General features: G+C 37.0%; 1 protein-coding gene across 1 annotated transcript in view; it reads left to right on the forward strand.

Moving 5' to 3' along the window:
- The window catches only part of DNAH7 (dynein axonemal heavy chain 7), a 262,133-nt gene that overhangs the window by 116,477 nt on the left and 133,639 nt on the right, over window positions 1-12,017 (forward strand). Inside the window, exons 33-36 of the mRNA XM_023542658.2 lie at window positions 886-1,062; window positions 3,793-3,924; window positions 6,087-6,311; window positions 8,837-9,034. Of these exons, the coding sequence (XP_023398426.2) occupies window positions 886-1,062; window positions 3,793-3,924; window positions 6,087-6,311; window positions 8,837-9,034 (732 nt within the window). The remainder of the gene's footprint in view (window positions 1-885; window positions 1,063-3,792; window positions 3,925-6,086; window positions 6,312-8,836; window positions 9,035-12,017) is intronic.

The raw sequence follows: 12,017 nt of genomic DNA on the forward strand, positions 1-12,017 counted from the left end.
TTATGGAGATGGCTTCTTTCCCTGAACCTCATGAACCCACCTCTGCTGGCTTCGAACTTTTCTTCTGCAGCTTCCTCATCTCTTTCAGCCTTCACAGAATTGTAGAGAGTTAGGGCTTTAGGCTCTGGCTTAAGAGAATGTTGTGGCTGGTTTGATCTTCTTCTATCCAGACCACTAAAACTTTCTCCCTATCGACAATAAGGCTGTTTCACTTTCCTACCATTCCTGTGTTCACTGGAGTAGCACTTTTAATTTCCTACAAGAACTTTTCCTTTGCATTCACAGCTTGGCTAACTATTTGGCACAAGAGGCCTAGTGTTTGGCCTACCTCAGCTTTCCGCATGCCTTCCTCACTAAGCTTAATCATTTCTAGCTTTTGATTTAAAGTGAGATACGTGCGACTCTTTCTTTCACTTAAACACTTTGAGGCCATTGTGGGAGTATTAATTAGCCTAATTTCAGTATTGTGTCTCAGGGAATAGGGAGGCCTGAGAAGAGGGAGAGAGAGACAGGAGAACGGCTAGTTGGTGGAGCAGTCAGAACACACACATTTACCAATTAAGTTTGCTGTCTTATATGGGTGTGGTTTTTAGCTCCCCAAAACAATTACAATAATAACATCAAAGATCACCTGATCACAGATCATCATCATCACAGATCATCATAACAAATATAATAATAAATGAAAAAGTTTGAAACATTTCAAGAATTACCAAAACGTGACACAGAGACACAACATGAGCACATACTGTTGGAAAAATGGTGCCAAGAGACTTGTTCTGTACGGGGTTGCTGCAAACCTTCAATTTATAAAAAATGCATTCTCTGCAAAGCGCAATAAGGTGAAGTGCAATAAAACAAGGTATGCCTGTACTGTTTTTCCAGGTGTCCAGATGTGGTATGATTTATATGGAGCCTCACATGTTAGGCTGGAGACCGCTAATGCTGTCTTGGATAAATCTTTTACCTGCTGCAGTCAGTGGTCTTCAGAAGGAATTTATAGTAGGCTTATTTGACAGAATGGTCCCTGTTTCTGTTGAATTTATTAGAAAGCACACAAAGGTAAGAGGAATGAGAATTTTATAATTAAAAAAATTAAAATTAACCAAATTTATCAATTTTAATATGTGTTTATTTTCAGCTACCAGATATTAACTGGTTTGATTAAAACATTTTCCTGATTAAAGTAAAAAAGATTTTAATTTATGTAATTATTCTCCAAAAGCTAATTTAAACATAACATCTTAGACTTTGAAAAAATGTTATAGCTGCTAATCTTTTCTCTCTAAATAAAATATCTCACAGGCCCACATGAAAATGCCCCAAAATGTTATTTTTGTTTCTGATTAGTTGTTGGATTTTAATGTCCATTTTTATGCTTTTCTTTCTTTTCCAAAGTTCTTAAAAATGCATTTCTATAATCAGAAAATGGATAATTTTTAAATAGTCTCATTTTTGGGATCCAAGGAACTGGATGGTGAATAATAAAGGAGGAACACATATTACTGTCTTAGGTGTATTAAATAAGGAATGCACTGTATTTATTGTGAGTGTGTCTCATTGTTAAGGGGTTACTGTAGATAGATAAAATCCTGGGATTCAGGGAGGGAAGCCTTTGCTGGGAGAAGAACAAGAAAGAAATCCCAAAGTGGGAAAATCTGTTTTTCTTTCTTTTGATTCAAGACCCCTTGGGGACGGGGCTGGGGGAGCGGTAGAAGGGAGAGAAATGGCAACGTGAATGGAAATCTTCTACCTCTGAGAGTTGGTGAAACTCCATTGAGGCTCTTAAACCTTCCCTGGCTGGAAATTATGCATAATTTCTTCTTGGCAAAATGTTGTTTAATGGTTTCTTAGAGTGACTTTGCCTTTTGGACAAATATAGGAAATAGGGTTGATATTTCTCCTGCTCTTGGATATATCCTGGTGGTGTAATTGTTAAGTGCTACAGCTGTGAACCAAAGGGTCAGCAGTTCAAATCAGCCAGGTGCTCCTTGGAAACTCTATGGGGCAGTTCTACTCTGTCGTATAGGGTCGCTGTGAGTCAGAATCAACTCGACGGCACTGGGTTTGGTTTTGGTTTTTTTGGTCTTGGATATATAGTAGAAGAGCTTGAGACAGAAGTTTGGCTCAGGGTAGAGATTTGGAAATTAGCCTTTACAACCGCGTTCATGTAGATTACCCAGAGAGAGAAAGAGAGCAAAGGCTAGAATCCTGGAGTGCACCAACATTTTGGACAAGAGAAGGGGAGAAGATAGTGTCTTAAGAAGGAAAAAAAAAAGCTGCTATCGAGTCGATTCCGACTCCGGGTGATCCCCACATGTGTCAGAGTTGATCTGTGCTCCATAGGGTTTTTGATGGCTGATTTTTCAGAAGGAGATCTCCAGGCCTTTTTTCTGAGGTGTCTCTGAGTAAACTCAAACCTCCAACCTTTGGTTATCAGCCGAGTATGTTAACCATTTGCATCACCCAGGAATTCCTTTAAGAAAGAAGTATTATTACCAGAAACTACTAAGAGGTCAGGTCAAAGGAGGTAAGGACTGAGATTGGCAGTTGAAAAGATCATGGGGAAACCTTGGCATGAACACTTTCAGGGGAGAGACAAGGGCACTCGCTGATGGAGTAATGACAGAAATTGACAAGACAGTGGGTGATCTTCCGAGAAACTTGATGTAACCTAAGTATAATATAAGTATGAAATAATCATGTTCTACAGACAATTAAACATATGAATTGAGGCTCATCATTTAAAAAAGCTATGTTTTTTGCATTGTCAGAAAATGTAGGTATTCCAATAAATGAGTTTTCCCCATAACTGGAATTTATCCTTTCAATAGCAAAGCGGGGGGGGGGGGGGACTTTAAACAAGCTTTTCTAAAATGTACTGTGCTCTTTTGTTTTCTTGTGAAGAAATTAAGAACACCTGTTATTTATTATGTAGTGATAAGTATCTGTCTTATTTGTAGTAGCCAGTATTTATATTTTAGTGTTACATCAGTAAGAAATTCAGCGGTCATTTCTGCCTGAATTTAGTGGGGTTGTGACTGACCTTGAAGTTAGTTTCTTCTGATCCTCCGAGAGTCAGTTTCAGAGAATTAGTTTTTGCACATTAACCATGAAATAATACGACTCTAAAGGTTGGAGAAGAGCCAGCAGGAAGAAAATGAACGTTCACTGAGAACTTGCTGTATGGTACAGAGTCCTAGGAGCTAGACACGTTATTTTATTTACTTTGTAAGCTGTCAGAGGAAACTCCAAAAAGTAAAGTGCGTGACTTTTACAATATGCCAGCAATGCTTTCGTGTGCTTTGAGACTTGGCACTGTATTTCATAGGGATACATTTACTAAACTCTGCTGTAGCTTTTAATTATGTTCAAAGCTGCATTTTTATTTATGAAGCATTTTAAATAAGCAAATTAATTTTCTTCTCTGAATTTTTTTTTTTTTTTTAGTGTTTTGGTTTACAGAATTAGTATAACCCAGAATCTAGATCTTTGTGTGATTAAATTAACCAAACATGCAATCGTAAGGTTTTGAGGTTTGGGACCCGATATAAAAGAGCGGTTAAGGAGTGTGGATTACCTAGATGTGATATCCACTGCTTCCATGTTCTAGGCAAGGAAATTAGTGTGTGCCTCAGTTTCCCACCTATAAAACTAGAATTATAATAATTGTACCTTTTCATATATGCTGTGACTGTTAGAGTTAAAAGAGTTCACTAAGTATTAGCTGATGCTATTTTAATGAGTTCCCAATTTAATTTGTATTACAGACTTTTCTTTCTGATTTTTCAGGAATTATCTCCTACTTCAGATACAAACTTAGTACGATCCTTAATGAATCTAATAGATTGTTTTATGGATGATTTTGCTGATGAAGGCAAAGTAAGAGATAGAAATGACCGAGAAACTTACTCTTTACTTGAGGTAAGATCCATTGCCCTTTGTGTCTTGCAATAAGATAGACAGCCACCTACAATTTTTCTCAGAGCTTCCTGTTGATGAATCTGGAATTGGAGCCTGGGCGATGGGTTGTAGCTGAACAATGAGGAAAAAGCTGGGCCCAATATACCAGGTACAGATGGGGAAGCTCCTCATCTGGCAGTTCCATGCATCATGAGGCTTGAGTGAACCTGATGACCACCTCAGGTATGTTGCTGAATCTTGGGTCATTTGACCAGCTTCAGGAATGATATGATCCCCAAAATGTCAATGACTAGTGTTTGATGAGATTTACCTCCCCTCCAATCTCCAAGTCATAATAGTTTATTAATAATATATTTACATGGTTATATTATATAATAAGGATCCCTGGTGGTGCAATGGTTAAGCATTCAGCTGCTAACCAAAACGTTGGTGGTTTGAACCCACCAGCGACTCTGTGGGAGAAAAGACCTGGCAATGTGCTCCCATAAATATTACAGCCTAGGAAACCCCATGGGGCAGTACTATTCTGTCATAGAGAGTCTGTATGAGTCAGAATTGACTCACTGGCACACACCCAAAACAACATACTACATAATATATGGAAACCCTGGTGGGGTAGTGGTTAAGAGCTAGGGCTGGTAACCATAAGGTTGGCAGTTCGAATCCACCAGGCAGTCCTTGGAAACTCTATGAGGCAGTTCTACTCTGTCCTACAGGGTCGCTATGAATTGGAATCAACTCAACCACAATGAGTTTGGTTTGGTATATAATATGTAACATTATTATAATATATCAATATAGAATTAATATAATTACCATTAAAATGTTGGAGCCCTGGTGGCGTAGTGGTTAAGAGCTCAGTTGCTAACCAAAAGGGTGGCAGTTCAAATCCATCAGCCACTTTTTGGAAACCCTATTAGACAGTTGTACTCTGTCCTATAGGGTCACTATGAGTCTGAACAGACTTGATAGCACCTAACAACAACAAAATTAACATGTTTATATTAATATTTATTTATTTTGAGGAAATCAAGAAAATATCCAACCTATAAACAGTTTTTTAAAATGGCAATGAAAATAGCAACAGAGTATTTCTTTAATAAAAACATTTCTACTAATAGTATTACTAGTAATGTAATCAACACATAGTCTTACAGCTTTTGTTTTATGGAATGATTTAATTTTTAATTGAGTTTTAAATAGTTTCCACAGAGAAACAGTCTGTGAGTAAACCAGGAATAGATGAGCAGGGTCAAAGTAGAGTCTAGGATTTTATGAACACCATCAGGATTCTCCTAGCTTTGGCAGTAAGAGATTTGATTTTAAAACAAGCAAACACATTTTCTTATCTAGTGGTGGGTCTTATTATATATACTGTTCCTTCTTGCTTGAGTCTGGTAAGAAGAAAACCTAGTATCTTTTGCTTGGAGGGATGCAGTTCTAATTATGAAATCAGTAGTTCTAATTATGAAATCATCTCTGCATTGCAGGGTATTTCGTTTTGTTTTCACTGATCTGGTCTGTTGGTGCTTCTTGTAAAGATGATAATTGGTTGAATTTTAATAAGATTCTTCAAGAACTAATGGAAGGTCCAATTACAGATATAACTTGAAATAGGTTTAAATTACTCAGTGGTTATGAACATGTGCCCTCCAAGGCACTAACTGTCCATTTCCTGAGAAAGCAAATAAAAGAAAATAATTTATTCTACTTCCAAATAATTTTTTTTTTAATCAAGATCTGTTCTGTTAGAGCATGTATGTTATGGGTTGATTATTATTTATCTTACTAAAGTGTACCTTTATAGCTTAATAAAAAGTTATGTCAATGTTCTTTTTAACGTCAGGTTCCTGCTGTAAATTTAAAATATTAAGTGATTTACTAGATTAATCATTCTAGGATTTTCACCATGACTAGCATTTATGCTTTTCATTGTATTATCTTCTCTAACATTAAGATTTTTATAAGATATGACTTGAGGGGGTTAAAAAAAAAGACACCTAATTTTACAAAATCCTGAGATAATCAAATGTTTGTGTCGTATGTTAGCTTATGTGTTTCCTTTCAGATAAAATAATCTTTCAGATCTAATTTAAGCTTCAAGGATAGATTAAAGTTATTCTTTAATTGCACTTCATCTCTTTCTCATCTCTCCATTGCAGGGCATTTTTTTGTTTTCACTGATCTGGTCCGTTGGTGCTTCCTGTAAAGATGATGATCGGTTGAAATTTAATAAGATTCTTCGAGAACTCATGGAAGGTCCAATTACAGATCTAACTCGAAATAGGTTTAAATTACTCAGTGGTGCTGAACAAGTGCCCTGCAAGGCACTAACTGTCCCATTTCCTGAGAAAGGAACAATTTATGATTATCAGTTTGTCACTGAGGTAAGAGTTCTGAAGGAAGAATTGTAGCTGCCAGCCTGGCAGAGTCTCTTCTGAGATTCACACAGCATGTCGTGGCTCTGGGCCACTTTTTTCATCACAGTTTACCTTCAGAGACAGCCTGGCATAAGGGATAGTGTGCTGATTTTAAAGAGAGACACACCTGGATTTGAGTCCTAGTAGAGCTACTTTCTTGTTGTGTAACCTTGGACAAGTTATTTAATCTCTCTGAACCTTGGTTTTCTTATTGACAAAGTGTAATAATAATAATAATACCTCATGGGGCAATCGTACTCAGTAAATAAAATTGTGCATTAACATATCTAGTCCAGCACGGGGCACAGAATGTTCAAAGATGCCTCTTGGAGATTCATGATGCACATTAGTATAATATGGACTCTAAGAAGTCCTGCAGGGAAGCAGCTGGTTTAATGTTAATTCAGCAGTTCCCAAACTGATTGGGCAATAAAACCTGGCTGGTGTTTGTTTCCATGTTTGTTTTTATGTAACAGCTCCCACAAGTATTGTACCGTGGAGAGAGTTTAGGAATATGTATTGTTTAACTATATATAGGTTTAAGTAAAATTGGGATCATACCATATCCCATATCCCAAATGGATAGTTTTATCATTTTTTTTTTCACTTAATAAAGAGGACACCTTTCTATTTCACTATTTTCTTTAGTAAATTTATTTTTTAAAGCCTTCGTGTATTCTATATGGATGGACCATGATCTAGTCAGTTTCCTACTCTTAGACATTTGGGCGTTTTGGACATTTTGTTGTTTTTAGTTTTTTCCTTTTGTAAGTACTGCTTTGGTTGATATCCTTGTATACAAGTCATTGTTTACATATATGCTTATTTCCTTAAGATGTATTTCTAAAAAAGGAATACTGTATCAGTTTTCGGATTTTCACGGCCCTTGAGATGTATCACCAAGCCCACTTCAGAACGGCATTCTTAGCCCTGCCTAACACAAGATAATATCTTTTTATCTTTGCTAATTCGACGGCAGTGGGTTTTTTTTTTTTAGTTAATTTTATTTTATCTTAAATTACTAATCATACCCTACATTTTCAGAGCACTTTAAAATTTATTAAACTTTTCTGTAATTATTTCCATTTCATTTTACTAACACCTCAGTGAAATAGGAAAGATGGGGTTATTTTGCAGATTTTACCACTGAGGAAATTGAAGCATAGAGATGCTGAGTGATTTTCCCAGGATCACAGAATTTCTAAATGACTGTACATTTGAGTTTTCTGATTCTTAATCCTTACTTCTCCGTTGGTTCCAGAAATATTTTTTTTTGCAATACAATTTTCAGACTGATGTGAATTCATCCACCCCCCAAAATCTACACTATATGCATGGCAGTGTGTTAAAAAACCCAGTGCCGTCGAGTCGATTCCGACTCATAGCGACCCTATAGGACAGAGTAGAACTGCCCCGTAGAGTTTCCAAGGAGTGCCTGGTGGGTTTGAACTGCCAACTCTTTGGTTCGCAGCTGTAGCACTTAACCACTATGCCAGAGGATAGAAAAGTGAATAAAGTACAGTGCTGCCATCAGTGAGTTCACAACCTTTTCAGAAGAGTCATGTGATGTTCTAGGCCAAGGGAATATCATGAATCAAGGGGCTGGGAGTGTATTTGGGACCAGTGAGCCCATAAATAAGGCTGGGTTGTGGGAGACTTGATGGTATGAAGGAAGGATGGGCCTGAATTCTGATGGGCTTTAAATGCTCAGGAATTTGGATTTATTTTTGTAAGAATGGAGAAGATGGTAGTATTTTTCTAAGGAGAAAATATGGACATGATCTTTTTTGAAAATTTTGTTATAAAAATTGCCATAGAAAATTAATATTTTAGTTTGCTATTGGATACCAATTGGGAACAAAGATACAGCATAATGATCATTCATAATAATAATCTTATATTAAGAAATCTTACCTGAAATAAGGTGATGTTATAAATACCTTATATAAGTCAAGCAATATATAGCTGATGTTCTAGGGAGAAAATAGTTTTATTTTGGTTAACATTTATTGAATAAAATTCCTTGCTCTTTAACGCACTGATTAGTCCAATTTTCTTAATATCATTAAAGAACCTAACATTTGACCAAAATAATTGATCTTTGGGTTGGAATAAGCAGTATCATCAAAAGTGTCACAGTATTAACATTTTATTTTTATTCAGTGGTTTGGTGATATGGCTGCTAACCAAAAGGTTAACAGTTCAAATCCACCAGTCACTTCTTGGAAACCCTATGGGGCAGTACTACTCTGTTCTCTAGGGTCACTATGGGTCAGAATCGACTCGACAGCAACAGGGTACAGGTAAAAGCCTAGTTTCTTCTTAATTTACACATGAAATTTGGTTTTCAAACTCAGGGTGAAATGTTTAAAAGGATAACAACAAATGTATAAATATCAGAACTTGTCAGTCTTAATCTCTTCTACAATCATATAGCAGTACAGATTTTTAAAAGTATTTTATAACATTATTTGACTGCTTTTTATAAACAGGGAATAGGAAGATGGGAACCATGGGTAAAAAAATTGGAAGATGCTCCTCCAATTCCTAAGGATGTGATGTTTAATGAAATCATTGTACCAACTCTGGACACTATTCAGTGCTCTGCGTTAATGGAATTATTGACCACGCATCAGAAACCTTTCATATTTGTAGGACCAACAGGAACTGGAAAGAGTGTTTATATTATTGTGAGTATTGTAAAAATATACATATTAAAATGTGCATAATATTCATAAGAATGTTATTTTAAACCTCCCTGAAATAGGCTTAAATCATTGTTTTTAAAAAAGTATTTTGATGTTTATACCGAGAAGAATTTTTTAGTAATTGCCTATTTATTTTAGAAAATCGATTAAAGATATGATACCACTTTATATCACTAAATTATTGTCCCAATTATTTGTTGTTGTTGTTAGGTGCCTTTGAGTCAGTTCCAACTTACAGCAACCTTATGCACAATAGAATGAAACACTGCCTGGTCCTGCGCCATCCTCACAATCATTGTTATGCTTGAGCCCATTGTTGCAGCCATTGTGTCAATCCATCTTATTGAGGGTCTTCCTCTTTTTTTCAGACTCTCTAGTTTGCCAAGCATTATGTCTTCTCCAGGACCTGATCCCTCCTAATAATATGTCCAAAGTGTGTGAGACATAGTCTCGCCATCCTTACTTCTAAGGAACATTGTGGTCATACTTCTTCCAAGACAGATTTATTTGTTCTTTTGGCAGTCCATGTTCAATATTCTTTGCCAACACCATAATTCAGATGCATCAATTCTTTAGTCTTCCTTATTCATCATCCAGCTTTTGCGTGCATATAAGGCAATTGAAAACACCATGGCTTGGGTCAGGAGCACTTTAGCCTTCAAGGTGACATCTCTGCTTTTCAACACTTTAAAGAGGTCTTTTGCAGCAGATTTGCCCAATGCAATGTGTCTTTTGATTTCTTTACTGCTACTTCCATGGGTGTTGACTGTGGATCCAAGTAAAATGAAATCCTTGACAACTTCAATCTTTTCTCCATTTACCATGATATTGCTTATTGGTCCAGTTGTGAGGATTTTTATTTTCTTTATGTCAAGGTATAATCCATATTGAAGGCTGTGGTCTTTGATCTTCATCAGTAAGTGTCTCAAATCCTCTTCACTTTCAGCAAGCAAGGTTGTGTCATCTGAGTAACACAGGTTGTTTTGAGTCTTCCTCTGATCTTGATGCCCCGCTCTTCTTCATATAGTCCAGCTTCTTGGATTATTTGCTCACTGCACAAAATTGAATAAGTATGGTGAAAGGATACAACCCTGACACACACGTTTCCTGACTTTAGCCACACAGTATCTCCTTATTCTGTTTCAATGTACAGGTCTATGTACAGGTTCTTTATAAGCACAATTAAGTGTTCTGGGATTCCCATTCTTTTCAATGTTATCCATAGGTTGTTGTGATTCACACAGTCAAATGCCTTTCCATAGTCAATAAAACACAGGTAAACATCTTTCTGGTATTCTCTGCTTTCAGCCAGTATTCATCTGACATCTGTAATGGTATCTCTGGTTCCACGTCCTCTTCTGAATCCAGCTTGAATTTCTGGCAGTTCCCTGTTGATATACTGCTGCAGCTGCTTTTGAATGATCTTCAGCAAAATTTTAGTTGCGTGTGATATTAATGATATTGTTCGATAATTTCCGCATTCAGTTGGATCACCTGTATTGGTAATAGGCATAAATATGGATCTCTTCCAGTCAGTTGGCCAGGTAGCTGTCTTCCATATTTTTTGGCATAGATGAGTGAGCACACCCGGTGCCGCATCCATTGTTGAAACATCTCAGTTGGTATTCTGTCAATTCCTGGAGCCTTGCTTTTCGCCAATGCCTTCAGTGCAGCTTGGACTTCTTCCTTCAGTACCATGGGTTCCTGACCATATGCTACCTCCTGAAATGGTTGAACGTCGACCAATTCTTTTTGGTATAGTGACTCTGTGTATTCCTTCCATCCCAATTATTTAGGTATTTTAATAATAATATCTTGTTCAGAATAAAGAATCTCTTGAAAGATATGTTCTAGTTAATTACACTTGATATTTAGTTTTATAAATTATTTAATATCTAAAGGGTTAGTATATAATAATAACACTGATTTTCATTAATGATTTCTGAAATCATATCCATTGTTGTTGTTGTTGTTATGTGCTGTCGAGTCAGTTCCAACTCACAGCAACCCTACAGGACAGAGAACTGCCTCTTTAGGGTTTCCAAGGAGTGGCTGATAGATTCGAACTGCTGACCTTTTGGTTAGCAGCCAAGTTCTTAACCATTGTACAGCCAGGGCTCCTATCCATAGTTAGTTAAGGTAATGTTAACTACTATAACAGGTAAACCTCAGTAGCTTTACACAGCTTGTGTTCCCTTGAGTTTTGGGGTCATGTTGATTGGAGACCAGTGACTACGTGATAGTAGTTTCAGATTTCTGAAGACAGAAGCTTGCTGGAGCCTTAAGTAGCCCTCCTAGCCTCTGGTGTGGCAAATAAATGCAACTTTCCCTAGGGCTAATTGGTCAATGGGAAGAGGACTTGAGCTCTCTTGGGGCTCCATTCTAGATGGCCACTAATAAAAGATGTGAGTTTGACTTATGTGAGGCAGTGGTGCAGTATGGTTGTCCTGTGGAGTATCTAAAGAACCTCCACATCAGCCAGCATTTGGAAGCCTGCCATGAAGAGGAGGTAAAACGGCATCAGCTGAGAGAGAACCAGAAGGACTTTTGCCTCTTTTCCTCTGTCTTCACCCCTATCCTGGAGGAGGGAGAGAGAGCAAGAAGGCCAGAAGGAAAGAGGTGGTAGTCAGCTAGCTATTGGTGGTCCCACCCTCACTGCAGGTTCCCAGACAATTCACTTTCTCCCAGCTTATATGAGTACGTGTTTCTAGTTCTTTACTGATTTTACGTTTTAATACTTTAATCATTCTGGTATATATTTGGGTATGTAGTTAAATAATTCTCTAGTATCATTTATTGAATAATCTTTCTTTTACAGCAGATTGAAGTGACACCTTTATCATAAACTAATGCTTATATGTATCAGATACTATCCAAGAGATCAGGAGGGGAGAGGTTTTGACTAAGATTTTAAATTGAGCTGTTGATTTGGCTTGGATTTAAAGAAAATAATTGAAAGTGTGCA

The sequence above is a fragment of the Loxodonta africana genome, chromosome 6 (assembly GCF_030014295.1).
Source record: "Loxodonta africana isolate mLoxAfr1 chromosome 6, mLoxAfr1.hap2, whole genome shotgun sequence".
NCBI classification, from domain to species: Eukaryota; Metazoa; Chordata; class Mammalia; order Proboscidea; family Elephantidae; genus Loxodonta; species Loxodonta africana.